This window comes from Mobula hypostoma, chromosome 23 (genome assembly GCF_963921235.1).
Source record: "Mobula hypostoma chromosome 23, sMobHyp1.1, whole genome shotgun sequence".
In the NCBI taxonomy this organism is placed as follows: domain Eukaryota; kingdom Metazoa; phylum Chordata; class Chondrichthyes; order Myliobatiformes; family Myliobatidae; genus Mobula; species Mobula hypostoma.
Window position 1 is genome coordinate 29,054,386 of NC_086119.1, and position 17,149 is coordinate 29,071,534.

The following is a 17,149-nucleotide window of genomic DNA, read 5'->3' on the forward strand; positions in this document are numbered from 1 at the left end:
AAAAAATAAAGTGCGGGTTAAAGATTAGGTTTGAATAGAATGAAGGAAAATAAAGTTTACTTTTCCTCCAATATAGTTCATTAAATGAAAATGAATTCATACTGATCAGCAGGTAATAAGAGGTCTCAAGTGCTTTCCTTGTTCTTAAGAGTCCTTGGGTTATTGATTTTTAGACTGAAGTTCCTTTGTTAATCTCATGGAAAATGAAGTATAAACTCAGGGAATTAATAGCAAGATGCTCCATTTACAAACTAATGCCCAAGTAATGCAAAGTGACGATTTTCTATGATATATTCTTCACAAATTGTTAGCCTGTGCACACTTCAAAATAGATTCCCAAAGTACTTTTCTTCCACAAATATCGGTCTTATGCTCCACAAAATATCCAAACTAACTCCAACAACCGCCTGACAAATGGAGGAACTACGTGAATGAAATGGCCACTGAATTAGGCACAGGAGAGGAACTCAGACATCCCACCCCGCAAAAACTCATTTCAAGGAGGTAGCACCATCAATTTGCGGGAGACTTCCGGAAGAGGTGGGATGTCTGCAATAGAGTAGCTCCTTAGCAGCTAGCCAGCTAGTTTAAATAACATTAGCTATGCTAATGAATGAATGACACCTGTTAAACTCACCTCAACATGTCTTTTACAGTCTTAACCCACCATGGGCAATAGAAAAGTCACTGTTTTGACCCCTATTAGGTAAGGGTACACTTTAGTGTAGTCTGCGGTGATGTACATTTTATATTCTCTTTTTTTGGTACACACTGCCACTCTGACTTTTTTTTTTGGAACTCTCGCTCTTGCTCTCACTCTATCGCGCGCGCTCTCGCTCGCTTTCTCGCTCTCTCGCGCGCTCGCTTTCTCGCTCTCTCTCGCGCTCGCTTTCTCGCTCTCTCTCGCGCGCTCGCTTTCTCGCTCTCTCTCGCGCGCTCGCTTTCTCGCTCTCTCTCGCGCGCTCACTTTCTCGCTCTCACTCTCTCTCGCTTTCGCGCTCTCTCTCGCTCTCGTGCTCGCTCTCAAAAAAAAAATCAATTTCCGGGACATTGTATATAATTTGTGGGCATCAGGGAGCCACAATTAAATTGCGGGAGACTCCCAGACCTTCCAGGAGAGGTGGGATGTCTGGGAACTGTAGTCCATCTGCTTTAAGGTTTGTTTTATATTCAGGGATGCTCTTCTGCACACCACTGTTGTAACACATGGTTGTGTGAGTTACTGTCACCTTCCTGTCAGCTTGAACCAGTTCTTGCCATTTTTCTTTGACCTCTCTCACTAACAAGACGTTTTTGCCCACGGAACTGCCACTCCACTGGATTTTTTTTGCTTTGTTTTTCTCTGTAAACCCTCGAGACTATTGTGTGTAAAAATCCTGGGAGATCAGTAGATACCGAGGGACCCAAACCACCCTGTCTGGCATCAACAATCATTCCACAGTCAGTTAGATCACAGCTCTTCCTCATTCTGATGTTTGGTCTGAACAATGAGTGAACCTCTTGACAATGTAGGCTTTTATGCATTGAGTTATCACATGATTGGCTGATTAGATATTTGAGCAGTGGCCACTGATTGTATATTAAATAAAATCAAACTATGCATCTCAGAGCTCAATAAAACATCTAAATTTTCTCATGAATAGAGACTTCAGTTACCATTGATTAATTAAGGAAACTCAGCTGTGCCTCATTTGTATGGGAAACCTATGTCTATGCGCCCAAGTACTTAGTTATAATGGCTGTAGATGGTGAAGAAGATGGAAAATATTATACAGTTATCTGTCTGGGTATGTCCTTGTGGCCATCTAAAGATCAAGAATAGCAGGTATCTAGAGGAACTGTATTAGTACAAAATGATGGAAGTGAAGTTCTGTTCCCTGTCCCTTCTTCCTTCACCATCCAGGCACTTAATGAGTCCTTCCCTGGGAAGCAGCAATTAACTTCCAGTTTAATGCAATACACTTGATGTCATCCCTCCTTTTGAAAACCATATTGGGTGACTCAGCAGAGGTGTTGTGCAAGCAGGATTCAGGATAACCACGTACTTTAAGTTCCCCGTCACTTTAAATCTCCAGCCCACTACCACATTGCCTGTGTCACTGACCTCTTGTACTTCTCTAATGATTTGATATGAACATGAGTGGCATAGCAGTTAGCACGATGCTATTACAGCTTAGTTTGGAATTCAGACCCAGTGTCCACTAAGGATTTTCCATATCCTCCCCATGGGAATCTGTGGGTTTCCTCTGGGTGCTCTGGTTTCTTTCCACAGTCCAAAGACATACTGGCTAGTAGGTTACTTGGTTGTTGTAAAATGTCCAGTGATTAGGTTAGGGTTAAATCAGTGGGTTACTGGTGGCATGGCTCGAAGCCCATAAGAGCCTATTCCACGCTGTATCTCTGGTAATAAATAAACGAGAAATGGAACCTCATACTCCATCTAGACATATTGCATCCCTTGGTACTGATTCAGTAATTTCAAGTAACTAGTTTTTCCTGTTTAAGCCACAACTAACCAGTTAGAGATACATGACCATCCATGTGAAACATTTACTTAGTTTTGTTCACTCCACAGATGCTACAAATGTGCTGAAAATTTCCAACAACTGCCATGTTCTGTATTTGTGCTCCAGCACACTTTTCTCACCTATTGAGATTTGATAAAAGCTCAACAGTATGAAATAAAATACTTTCTCTTTATAGGTTTTCAGCATTTAGAGGGCTACACGCACAGTATAATTTATAACTCATATACACCAATACTGAAAATACTTTTAAACTAGCTTATTTTAACAATATATTCCTGTGATGAAAGGAATCCAATGAGAAAATGTGTTCTGCTTGAAAATAAAAGGATTCTCAATTCAAGCAAGAGCTTTCAGGAGAGAGCAGAAGGCCTGATAAAAGTAATCCAGCCACAGACAACTGATGCAGTTCAAACATTCCATGTACTTCCTCAGTGCCTTTTATATAGCATCTGTGGACAGATTTACAAGCTTAGTTTTAACAATGAACCCTTAGTTCTGAGACATCAGTGAGGACTCACACCATACTCTCCCCCAAACATGAAATAAAACTGTCTGTAGGTTAAATGATTTGACTCCGGTGAAGAGTTTTTATACAGAAACAAGCATCTAATCAGATGGTGAATTATACAAAATACTCTCCCAATGATGGGAGAGTCTAAAACCTGAGGACACAGCCTCAGAATAGAGTGGTGTCCCTTTAGAATGGAAATGAGGAGGCATTGCTTTAGCCTAAGGGTGGTGAATCTGTGGAATTCTTTGACATGGGCAGCTGTGGAGGCCAAGTCCTTATGTATATTTAAGACAGAGGCTGATAGATTCTCGATTGGTCAGGGCAAGAAGGGATACAGTGAGAAGGCAGAAGATTGAGACTGATAGAAAATTGCTGAAATGGCGAAGCAGACTCAATGGACCAAGTGGTCCAATTCTGCTCCAACATCTTAAGGTCTTGTACACTAAGTGGTATATTTGTTTTTAAAGATTCAAATGCCTACAGTTCCTTTCATCTGGGTTTCCAGTAACAAGTTTTTTCACATTGACACCAAAAGAGACCCTGTCTCATTACATTGAGCATGCCTAAAATTCTGAATTGAAACATTCTTAATCAAGTGTTTATGGTAATTGAGTCAAACTTAAGTTGAAATTTTCCACCAGTACATTTCTAATGTTAAATTTATTGTTAATTTCTATTGTTAAAGGTTCTTAATAAAGTAATTAACATACCATTTGACATTGTTTTCCGAACAAACCAAGGACTATTTTGAAATTTCTTCTTCCAGTCACCTCCCATGGAGCCATGTGTACAAACGAAAACCAACCATTCAAGGCTACTTATAAAATGTCCCCACTGAAAAAAAAACAAGAAATATGTCTGCAATTTTTTTTTACATTCAAACAATACAAGTTTATAATTAGATGGTTGTTTCTCCTGTTTTCATGATGGCTCTTTCCTGCATCTGAAAATGATGGATGATCAAACTGAACATTAAGTTCGTCTTCAAGGATGCATCTGACCTATTTCCAGCAGTTCCCAATTTCAAATTTAATGCATTCATACGACTTCAAAAACTTGTGATCTATCTCCTAGCTTAACACTTGCATTTTTTCTACACGTTTGCATACTTTTCCTTCCAAGTAAAAATTACCAACTGTTCTGAACAAGGCATTCACTAACTTGAACAACCCACTCTGTAACCCCTCTTCACTCCAAGCTGGGATGTAATGTTGCACAGAAGACTCGCTGAAGTGAAGAAATATATCTGTGGCGGTAATTTTGTTATCGTTGTTAAATAGCCTCTTGTTTTCTTTCTTGCAATGGAAGTCATCCTAATATCTCAAATCACACCTCATTATTATAGCTTTCAACCCAATAAATAATCACAATAAAGCTACAGCAATAAATTCTCCCTGTACTTGTGTACTTCCTCATCCTATCCAACCATATTGGAGGAAATGGCAATAAAGGTCGATTGTAATGTGTTATACACAGTCATTATCACAGCTAAAACTACTTGTCCACTTACATCATAGAGCAAGCTCCACAACATGCTACGCCCAATGTTGTCGATAGCCACATCAAACCACGCTCCAAATTCAGATACCTGATTTAACCGACGTGCTGCAAATCCATCAAACCCTGCAATGTTTGAAACATTATGTAAAATTGTGGAAATGTTATATCTCATGTAAATACATAGAAGAGCATGAGTACAATTTAAGAAGTGTTTAATAAGATCACAATTTTGTGCATACCATTATACCCCAGTTGGTACTGGTGTGGAAAGCTTATGTGCTACAAGATTTCAGCATTACAGTGCTCAGCATGAAAGCTATTTAAAAACATACGCTACTGTTAAACCACCCAGTTTCTGAATTTTCTTAGCTGCACTGTGTAGTTTCTTCCTCTTTGGCACCTACTGAATAGTCATACCCAGTTTAAATCCTTGTCAATAGCCAGCCTAAATTAATTTATAATAAAAAATATTTAGCACAGAGTAAATATTAATCTTCTGTATAAACAGCTTATATCCTGCTGTTATAAGGTTATTGAATGGTTCCCTAGCACAACAATATGGACTGTTGGCCTAATTTAACTCGTTATGACCTTGCACCTGCACTGCACTCTAACTGTATTCTGCATTGTAATATCATTTTCCCTTCTATCTCAATGTGCTATTATCATGAAATGATCTGTAATGGTTGGCATGCAAAACAAAGTCTTTCACTGTATCTGTGACAGTAATAAACCAATTTACCAAGATGTCTGAGAGAAAGCCCCCAGCTGTCAAAGGACCAGCAAGTTGCATCAAGTCAACTTCAGACCTTTTTTTTAAAAATCAGTCAGAACACCAAGAAAGAATCTGTTTTTTTTTTCCAATGCCATCAGTTACAACAGAGATAAAGAATTGCTTTCACTTAAAAATAAGGCACCTTGGAGAAAACAGTTCCTGAGCCAAAAGCTCCAGGCCAAAGCAAAAAGAATTTTTATTGGAATAAAAGAGAACTTCCCACAGAAGGAACAATTTCTTTTGCTGAAATTTGTGAATCATCAGTACATTAATTCTTGTGTGTTTGATAATAAATTCTAAGGTGGAACATCCTGCATAATGGATAAGAAGTCCAAGAACAGCATTAGGTCAAATTCCAGGTGGTTTTAAGTTTCCCTTGCTTTTCAAGTGATCATCTCATTTCAACAATGTACAAGCTATTAGCTGACTTTTCAGAGTTAAGTGTCCAGTCAAATCTCCAAGAATCTCCTTTGGTAGCTTGCAAACCGTTAACTGAAGACTTTGTCTTGGGTTCTTTCATTCTGCCTTCCCTTTACAATAGAGCAAGCAGGGATGGCAGACTTAAAAACTAAAGTTAGTGTATCTACAATATATATCTATGTACCTTTATAAATGTATCAACAGGTCCCACATTCATCCTAAATCACAGTTAACCAATATGTTACCAATATATAATTTTGGTCTTCAGCAAGAAATGATAAGCCAAGCCTCAAAGTAGCCTCAAAGCTACTGCAAAAGAAAATAACAGCTTCTGAATTGTGTGCATTAAATTTTCATTATCAATCTCGAGATAAACAGTAAGATGCATTCATCCACTAACATGCTATATTACAATTGGTGGCATATTGAGTCAGAGTCATATTGGTTTGTTCTTTTCCTTTACCAGAATTCACAAGCAAGTACTGTACTTGGATCTGGGAAGGGGGAAATATAAATTCTAAGATTTGTATAAATTCTGCTAGACCATAGTATTACAGTTTTACAAAATCAAAAGGTTGAAGTACTATTCAGAATATTGTGTACAAATTTGAACATCCCATCTTGAAAGAAAATAATGAGTAAGAAATTTTAAAAAAAGCAACAATGACTTTCAGTTCCATAACACAAAACACACACAAAAAAAGTGTAATGCATTAACTCAAACTGAACCCTCAGGAAAGCTCAAATCACAAACAGAAAATCTGCAGATGTTGGAATTCAAAGTAATACACACAAAATACTGGAGGAACTCAGCAGGCCAGGCAGCAAATATGGAAAAGAGTAAACAGTCGATGTTTAGGGCCAAGACCCATAATCAGGACTGGAAAAAAAAGATTAGAAATCCGAATGGAAGCTTAAACGCCCTTTCTTGGGAGAACTGAATACAAAAATAACCAATATTAATATCTCAAATGTGATAGTAAAGGATTAGCTTTGACACATGTACATCAAAATATACAGTAAAATGCATCATTTACAACAGCCACACCATGTGCTGGGAGTAGCCTGCAAGTGTCAACATGCTTCCAGTGCCAACATAGCGTGCCCACTACTCACTAATCCTGATCATATTTCCTTGGAATCTGGGAGGAAACTCACATGTTCATTGGGAAAATGTACAAACTCCTTACAGACAGTAGCAGGAATTGAACTCCAATCAATGATTGCTGGCACTGTAAATGTTGCAATAACTCTTACGTACTGTGCTGCAACATTAAATAGAATTACAGAATACAAAACCATCTTGAATAAACTCAGTAAAAATATCAAGTATTTGATATATTCAAATAATGAAAATCTATGTACACAATTCAAAAGCATTAAGAACACATGCACAAAAATCAAATCTCCCAAAAAAAACAAGCAAAAACATTACAATGTTTCCAGTGCTCTGAGCTCTGTAAAATGTAACTTAATGTTGCTTGCCAGTAGGCATTGCAAGTTTGCTTCAGTTTTGTGCAAACCTCTGATCAAAAAGTCTTAAGACAAGAGAACTTGAAAATGTGTTTTAACTAAATAACACATCCTCTTTTGTGAGGAAACAAATAAAGTAATGGACACGTTCCCAAGCCTACAAATTATATCTGCCAATACTGTAAAATGTTGGCAAGATTAATAGTTGATAACTTTAGCAACAACGAATAACGAATTCTTCCTCAACAGCAAATTACAGTGAAATCTTCAAAAAAAAATTACTTTGGATATAAAATCCACAAACATTTTAAGTACTTAGAATTGAACCACCACCAACTAAAGGGAAGTGTTATCTCTATTATTAATAAAAAAGGAAGCTTGGTGTTACTAACATGAAACTAACTGGTGGCAACTTACAATAACTAAGAGAACTTGCAACATCTGTGAAATCCAATGCCCAACCGAGGAAACCTCAGATATTAAAGCAATTTTATTCTAAATCTTTTCCCTTCTTCCAATGGATAGTCTTTTAGAGATGAACACTTACCATCAAGAATTATAGATGTCACATAACAGGAAATAAACCATACAGGGTGATTAAAGGACCACCAGCCAACCAGCAGTAAGACTAATCTCACGTAGCCTGAAAACAGAATCACTCAGATTTAGTTAAAGCAAACTATGTTGACATAACAAACTTCTCACTGCCCCACCCCATAACCTGTAGATTTTAACTTTTCATAACACGATAAATCAAAATATATATTTCCTGAACATTTACTTAAGTTTGCGTTGGAATACACTTTTCACCATCTTTCCTTTAAAGTCTGGCCAAGTTATCGAATCATCCATGCTGAAATCAGTCAGCCATCTATGTTAGCTCTCTGTCAGACCAAACCTGGCTCCTTCTGCAGAAGCCTTCCAATTTTCTTTTCCCCTCACCAGATAATCATATAGACAATAGGTGCAGAAGTAGACCATTTGGCCCTTCGAGCCTGCACTGCCATTCTGAGATCATGGCTGATCATCTACTATCAATACCCGGTTCCTGCCTTGTCCTCATAACCCTTGATTCCCCTATCCATAAGATACCTATCTAGCTCCTTCTTGAAAGCATCCAGAGAATTGGACTCCACTGCCTTCTGAGGCAGCGCGTTCCACACCTCCACAACTCTCTGGGAGAAGAAGTTCCTCCTCAACTCTGTCCTAAATGACCTACCCCTTATTCTTAAACCATGCCCTCTGGTACTGGACTCTCCCAGCATCTGGAACATATTTCCTGCCTCTATCTTGTCCAATCCCTTAATAACCTTATATGTCTCAATCAGATCCCCCCTCAATCTCCTTAATTCCAGCGTGTACAAGCCCAGTCTCTCTAACCTCTCTGCGTAAGACAGTCCGGACATCCCAGGAATTAACCTAGTGAACCTACGCTGCACCTCCTCCACAGCCAGGATGTCCTTCCTTAACCCTGGAGACCAAAACTGCACACAATACTCCAGGTGTGGTCTCACCAGGGCCCTGTACAAATGCAAAAGTATTTCCTTGCTTTTGTATTCAATTCCCTTTGTAATAAAGGCCAACATTCCATTAGCCTTCTTCACTGCCTGCTGCACTTGCTCATTCACCTTCAGAGACTGATGAACAAGTACTCCTAGATCTCTTTGCATTTCTCCCTTACCTAACTCCACCATAAGTTTTCTTCTGAAGGCAACTCATGATCAAAAGCAATAGGTTATTAAGTTCACACAGTGTTTCAGTTTAAAAGCCTATTGTACTATGTTTCATATGATTTGTACACTCTAGTTTTGAATAGCATTGCAAATTTAGAACATCTAAGGCCATGCAGAAATTGTTCTCTGAAATACAGCAGGCCAAGTCTCAACCTCAATTTCTGTCACTGGTTAGAAAACAAGGACAAAAATTTGAAATTAAAGGCTACAGATACAATTGATTTTTTTAAAGCTTCTTGTAATGTGTTCCCTATGAACACAGCCAGAGCTTATTAGTACAGAGACAGTGCATACTGATATCAAAACAATGAGAACATAGTGTGCGTGTTCTTTACACTTCGATTACTCCAATTGTACAGTGAATAAACAGTTACAAGTCCATGAACTCATGAAAAATTGCTATATTTTTAAAACCATACAGACATGGGAGGAAAGCAGAATTTATTGGTGAGAGCAGAGGAGAAACCCACTCCAACATTGATAGCTTGGGAGATGTTAATTAGTGAACAAACCAATCCATTTGCTACCTCAATCCCATTCTCACAGTACAGTTGACCACTCAAGAACCCATCCTAGCATTAAGTTCATTGATACTTTATATGGTTTTACTTCATCAGGAAGCAACTCCACTTTTGTTAAGTTCTCAAATAAATCTTGCCAGTCCTGACAATATCAGACCACAACACACAGGAGCAGAATTAGGCCAGTTGGCCCATTCAGTCTGCTCTGCCATTTGATCACGGCTGATCCATCCATTTCCCCTCAACCCCATTCTCCAGCCTGTCCCCATAACCTTTCACACCCTGATATAATCAAGAGTCTATCAACTTCTGCCATAAATACACTCAATGACCCGGCCTCTACAGCCACTTTTGACAACGATTTCCAAAGATCCACCACCCTCAGGCTAAAGAAATGCCTCGTCTCTATTCTAAATGGATGTCCCTCTTTTCTGTGATTTGCCCTCTAGTCCTACACTCTCCCACTGTAGGGAACATCTTCTTCACCTCCACCTTATCATGGCCTTTCAACATTCAATAGGTTTCAATGAGATTTCCCCCTCTCCATTCTTCTGAATTCCACCGGGGACAGCAAGCAATCAAATGCTCCTCGTACGATAGGCTTTTCAATATCAGAATCATTTTTGTTAATATCCTTTGAATCCTCTCCAATGTCAGCACATCCTTTCTTAGAACAGGAGCCCAAAACTGGATTTTTCTCCCCCATTCCCTTCCAAGCCACTATGCCAGAGTCAGTGCCAGAGACCAGATTGCTGTAGATTCCCCTGGTAGGTCATCTCCCCTCCCAAAAAAACAGTATTCACAGTGGTACAGTTATTACAGAGGGGGTATAGTTATTATATTCTCTTAGTACAGTTGATCACTCAAGAACCCATCCTGACATTATGTTAGCTGTTTCTTTATATGGTTCCACTTCATCAGGAAAGAATCCCACCCTTATTAATTTCTCAAATAAATATTGCCAGCCCTGACAACATCACTGTGAGTCTTCGCTGCAACCTTTCAGATTCTTCCCGTAAGTTGGTAGCTGAAATGCTATCAAATCACAGGAAGAATCTGATAACTGAATCATATAAATCCTTAACAGTACTTTTGTTGTGCCCCAACTAAAGGATTTAATGATTCTAGCAAGATCTCCCATCTCCTATTTCACTCAACAGAAGCAACTATTCCATATGTCTTTTTTAAAGCAAATGCTAGTGATGCTAACTTCAAAAATCTGTGGACACACGTCCCAAGTTCTCTCTGTTACACTACTTATCAGCGTATCCTCAGACTTTCCTGGATTATATTCCATTTGTCACTTCTTCCCACTGGGACCAGTCTTTCCACAGCCTAACAACTACACTGCCAAGTTTGGCGTCATCAGCATCACAAACCCCAGCCATTCATACTGCAAAAAGCCCTAAAGCACTGTTCTAAATTCTTCTGAAACCACAACTTTCTGGTCACAAAATCATTCCTCCACCATTGCACTTCACTTCCTGTACAACTATATTTTGGATCAACATCAGAAAGAAATACTGCAGATACTGGAAATCTGAAACAAAGGATCACAGACCTGCAACATTAATTGTTTCCCGTCACAGATGCTGCATGACCAGTTCTTCTGATTTAATTTTGGATCCAACTTACCACTTGCCATGGTTTACATCATCATTTACTTTGCTGATCAATTTAATCCATGGGACATTTACCACTTACCTCATTAACCGCCATCAAGAATTGTCCTCCTATGCAAAACCTTGAAGACAAGGGCTATTTTATTTCATTTCAGTGCCCCATAGCTCAAGGTGGCTATGGGTTCTCTCACAGGGAGGCAGGTGGGACTTGGTAGCAGAACTAGATGGGGTAGTTAGCTATGTTGTTCGCTACTTCCACTGTTTGCCAATGACATTTATGTGCTCCTGTCCCAAATGCTCTTTTCCCACTTTGAGCTGTTAACGTTAATCTTTCCGGAGATCACATGCCATGACAGACTTCCAAGTGGAACTCATCTTCTGAGAGTCCGGTGACAGCCAACTGCAAGATGTGGCTCACCAGAGTTGGTCGAACACAATCTTGATGACAATTCATTGCTTTGCCGATCTTACCAATGCATTTAGAAGATTTTGGCAGGAGTGTCTTAGTTCCCAATGTACTTTTTGTAAGTTGCATGTTCTCTGAAATACACAGGTATGTGAAAACTACCGAGGCTCCATAAATCATAGTCCACTCTGTTGATGCAGTCAAACACTTTGGCATGGTTGATTAAGGCCACATTTAGCAGTTAGTGCTGCATCCTGTACTTTCTTTAGATTGGCAATCAATTTATTGTTGCCGCATGTACCAAAATACACTGGAAGGTTTTGCTTGCATGCCATGCAGATGGATCATTCCATACACAAGCATATCGAGATCTGTGTCATTGCAAAAATCTTGTTTCACCGAAGGTGGTTTTCAGCCACAGAGAAAGCCAAGGAGGATTAGTGATTGAAATGCCAATAAATGTCTAGGATAGGTGGTTGTGAAGATGGCACTTCAGCATTGCTACCATTATTTCCGATTTATGTTGCCTCAGTCTTTTTGTAAACAAGCATGATTTTATATGCTGTGGTACGCCAACAGAATTGAACATTGGGCAATCAACAAGTACCCAATCATCAAAGTGCTGTTGAGTGGAGTTTAGGTTTCCCTAGGATCACCTAGCAGCATACCACATTACAGTTGGATCAGTGAGATCACCACCAGATACATCTTCCTTTCCCCAACTAGCATTCTAAAGGAACCACTTGCTCTTCCAGCACCATTCACATTTGTTCCCTTTCCCTTCCCACAGCAATTGTAAAAGATTCCACACCTAGTCTTCTACATTCACCATACAAAGAATCAGTCCCTGTTTCTAGCTGAGATTATGTTTTACATGGATTACTTCTAATTTATTAAGGCATTTCAAACTTCAAAAGTTCTAAGTTCAAATGAAATTTTATTTTGCTGCTTATGATGCAATTGTCTCTACAATGGGGTAAAAATGTAAATTGGGTGACTGCTACACAGAACACTTCCAATCGGTCCCCAAACACAAGCCAGTTCTTATTACTTTAGTCCTTCCGGTCACACTTCTCTCCTCAGCCTCCAAATGAAGCTCCACAGACAAAATGTGTTTCATCGCAAAGTACATTATAGCATTCAGAACTCCATGAGTTTAAAATTTTTTCAATCATGCAGTTTTCTAAAGAATCCTCTTATTTTGGCCTTTTCCCCATTCCTACAGAATAGTGGCTTCAATCCAGTTCCAATGTTGGGCCTAGGAACACATTTAAAAATTAGATCAGGAGTATCTGGGTTTCATGTCCTCAGTTACAGAGAAAGGTTGAACAAGTTGGCTCTTTATTCTTTGGAGCGTAGAAGGTTGAGAGGGGACTTGATAGAGGTGTTTAAAATTATGAGGGGGATTGACAGAGTTAACGTGGATAGGCTTTTTCCATTGAGAGTGGGGGAGATTCAAATAAGAGGACATGAGTTGAGAGTTAAAGGGCAAAAGTTTAGGGGTAACATGAGGGGGAACTTCTTTACTCAGAGAGTGGTAGCTGTGTGGAATGAGCTTCCAGCAGAAGTGGTTGAGGCAGGTTCGATGTTGTCGTTTAAAGTTAAATTGGATAGATATACGGACAGGAAGGGAATGGAGGGTTATGGACCGAGTGCAGGTTGGTGGGACTAGGTGAGAGTAGGAGTTTGGCATGGACTAGAAGGGCCGAGATGGCTTGTTTCCGTGCTGTAATTGTTATATGGTTATTAATTAAAATGCAAATTTAAGAATGTGAGATGATTTTTGTATCAACAATAATAAGACAAATATAAATAAAACACCATTCAATTCTCTAATGGAAAATAGATTATTAAACATCTTTAGTTATCATCACAACTGGGTAGGTAAGCAAGAAAATCCTGTTCACCGAATATATTCTCTGCCCTATTTGTGATTGTTAATAAAGTAAAAGAACAAAACCGGAAACACAAACTCATTATTATAAATTATCAGTAAATCCTAGCAGATCACATTCCAAGCATTTTATTGATTTTACTTCCTCCCTTCTGAGAATTGTAGGCACATTTTCTACTTCTCCTTATCTGACTTTCTGCCCTCCCACTTAAAACCGACTTTAAACCTAACTTCTCTGTTCTGTTAAAGACCATCTATCTGATGCAGCGACTCCATTTGTTTCAGCACAGATTTCTTGCTTGTATCGAATTTTACTTTAACTTCCCCAATAAATCGAGGAGAAGAAACGCTCGCCTTGGAAAACGCGACACACTACCAGTGCTGAACTCAGCTGTTAATCTTAATTGATTAATTTCCCCTATCCTCGTTCACCGCTCCGGAGTTGTGGCTGATCATGCCTATTAAATAACTTAAAGGAAAATGGATCTCGGGGTTATTACTGACAGTTTATAATTACAGTGCGAGCTATGTTCCCAGTCTATAGATCATACGGCAAAGAATACTCTGAACAGGTTTTTCCTGCTTATGCAGCGTTGACTAACAGTGACTAAGCTATTCCAAAGATGTTCGACAACGTATTGGAGAATCTAGTACATGCTTTATCCCTACTTTACCAAGTACGTTGCTCGATATGAAAATGTTACATTTAAAAGTATCTGAATTATTGAATTTTCTCCTGATTCAATTTCTATATCTCCCTTTGCCATTTTCTGAAGAAAAAGTGGAATCAATTTAAACCACTACTTTCCAAGAATGTTATTCGAATTGGTTTTCCAACATGACAGTTAAGTTTTGTAACACACACCCCTATTCTCAAGGGACAGACACAGCGATAAACCTATTAAAGTGCAGATGGCAGATGAGTTTACAGAACAGTAGGGATAGTCAACCCTATAATCTCCCCTTCCGCTCAAGAAAAATGCATCAATCCTATGTTCCGAATGCAATTCAGAACTCACCACACATAATTTCCGTGCTTTTAAAAATGTAATAAATCTGAAAAAAAATCCACTTACCGATAAGGTTTGGTACATAAAAGAAAACTCTCCAACGCATCTTGTAAGAGGGGCGCTGTAGGAAAGGAAACGCTAATATTTACTGATCTGGATCCGAGTGCCTAGCGCTTTCTGTCATCTGACCATTTATTAAACAGCATCTCATCTAATATTCAGTAATTCGCTGCTAAACTGAAATGTATTTGTAGATCGCACACTCAACCAGAATGGTGGGAAAGCAAATGCATATGCAGCACGTTGTCCGAGAGATGATGATAGGCCCGGCCCGGCCCGCCCCCCGAAAACCCAACCCGAGGAGCATTTGCATAGCGGTATGATATGTCCTGGTTCTGTTTGCCCAACAGAAAGGGAGGAGGGAAGAGGAAAAGGTGAACAACGCCCTCTGCCGTTGACTGTTACTGCCCGGAGATACCATCCCCACAGTTAGCATGTTATGATTTGCTTCTAGATTCTGCTTTCAAGTTTGTATATTCATCAGCTACGAATATCAATTGCGGAGGTAAAATATTTGCAATCGGGATGTGAAATTGCTGAGAAATAATTAACAGCAAGCTCCTTCCTGGTTGGTTAACATAAATAAAGCAACAGCTGGCCAAAATTGTGTAAACGATCACTCCCACTTCCCCACAAATTCCTGCATTAACTGCACCCGTCTACTTCCGCCTTAATGGGCCAAAGGGTATGGTGGTGCTAAAAATACTGATTTAATAATCTGTTCACTTGGACTCCTTACATCTTGTGAGTTCAAATGCTAACACTGCCATTGTGAAATAAAAATTGGTTAATTAAATAATCTGGGTTATAGTCATCATCATATAAAACCTCTCTGCTTCACTGCAGTTTGACTAGTGGTTCCTGTTCCCTATCCAAAATAGCCGACTCCTCAATGGAGTCTGAAATAGTCCCACAAACCACTCAGTTTATACCAAAACATAAGAATAGAAATAAATGGACCATCCAGCAATGTTGAAGGTTTCGCAGTACCAGTTTAAGACACAGCAAAGGTGCATAAAGTCAACCCTTCAAAATACTTCTTTGAATATTTGGGGGTGAATACCCTAAGTCAGGCGAACTGATCCACAAACTAACTAGGTTATATCCTACTCATGGAATCGTTACTTTCAGCCGTCACATTCTTTGTGTACATCTTGCTCCTCTGAGGTACAAACACAAGAGGAAATGGTCCTGGATATCTAACGGCATAGTGTTAAACAAAGGTAAGGACACCTGCTGGTACCTGGTCAGGTGAATCAATAGTCCAGCAATTTAAATACCACGGTGCACAGATTCAGAATGGGGCTTTCAGTGTCTGCTTCATATAGAAACAGAGAAAATAGGTGCAGGAGTAGGCCATTTGGCCCTTCGAGCCTGCACCGCCATTCAGTATGATCATGGCTGATCATCCAACTCAGAACCCTGTACCAGCCTTCCCTCCATACCCCCTGATCCCTTTAACCTCCCTCTTAAATATAGCCAATGAACTGGCCTCAACTGTTTCCTGTAGCAGAGAATTCCACAGATTCATCACTCTCTGTGTGAAGAAGTTTTTCCTAATCTCAGTCCTAAAAGGCTTCCCCTTTATCCTCAAACTGTGACCCCTTGTTCTGGACTTCCCCAACATCGGGGACAATCTTCCTGCATCTAGCCTGTCCAATCCCTTTAGGATTTTATATGTTTCAATAAGATCCCTCCTCAATCTTCTAAATTCCAATGAGTATAAGCCTAGTCGATCAAGTCTTTCATCATATGAAAGTCCTGCCATCCCAGGAATCAATCTGGTGAACCTTCTTTGTACTCCCTCTATGGCAAGAATGTCTTTCCTCAGATTTGGGGACCAAAACTGCACACAATACTCCAGGTGTGGTCTCACCAAGGCCTTGTACAACTGCAGTAGTACCTCCCTGCACCTGTACTCGAATCCGCTTGCTATGAATGCCAGCATACCATTCGCCTTTTTCACCGCCTGCTGTACCTGCATGCCCACTTTCAATGACTGGTGTATAATGACACCCAGGTCTCGTTGCACCTCCCCTTTTCCTAATCAGCCACCATTCAGATAATAATCTGTTTTCCTGTTTTTGCCACCAAAGCGGATAACCTCACATTTATCCACATTAAATTGCATCTGCCATGAATTTGCCCACTCACCTAACCTATCCAAGTCACCCCGCATCCTCTTAGCATCCTCCTCACAGCTAACACTGCCGCCCAGCTTCGTGTCATCCGCAAACTTGGAGATGCTGCATTTAATTCCCTCATCCAAGTCATTAATATATATTGTAAACAACTGGGGTCCCAGCACTGAGCCTTGCGGTACCCCACTAGTCACTGCCTGCCATTCTGAAAAGGTCCCGTTTATTCCCACTCTTTGCTTCCTGTCTGCCAACCAATTCTCTATCCACATCAATACCTTACCCCCAATACCGTGTGCTTTAAGTTTGCACACTAATCTCCTGTGTGGGACCTTGTCAAAAGCCTTTTGAAAATCCAAATATACCACATCCACTGGTTCTCCCAATCCACTCTACTAGTTACATCCTCAAAAAATTCTATGAGATTCGTCAGACATGATTTTCCTTTCACAAATCCATGCTGACTTTGTCCGATGATTTCACTGCTTTCCAAATGTGCTGTTATCACATCTTTGATAACTGACTCTAGCATTTTCCCCACCACCGATGTGAGGTTAA

The 17,149-nt window shown here is 39.7% G+C and overlaps 1 protein-coding gene across 3 annotated transcripts in view; it reads right to left on the reverse strand.

The window, feature by feature from the left end:
• The window catches only part of si:ch1073-145m9.1 (CDP-diacylglycerol--inositol 3-phosphatidyltransferase), a 28,256-nt gene extending 13,495 nt beyond the window's left edge, over positions 1–14,761 (reverse strand). Inside the window, exons 1-4 of one of the 3 annotated variants that reach the window (XM_063031881.1) lie at positions 14,460–14,757; positions 7,755–7,850; positions 4,550–4,662; positions 3,750–3,873 (exon numbers count right to left, since the gene is read on the reverse strand). In XM_063031881.1, coding sequence (XP_062887951.1) covers positions 3,750–3,873; positions 4,550–4,662; positions 7,755–7,850; positions 14,460–14,499 — 373 coding nt within the window. In that variant the 5' untranslated portion in view covers positions 14,500–14,757. Of the gene's footprint in view, positions 1–3,749; positions 3,874–4,549; positions 4,663–7,754; positions 7,851–14,459 lie in introns of all 3 variants that reach the window. The other 2 variants (XM_063031883.1, XM_063031882.1) reach the window with 2 other exon arrangements.
• Positions 14,762–17,149: the final 2,388 nt, after the last annotated feature.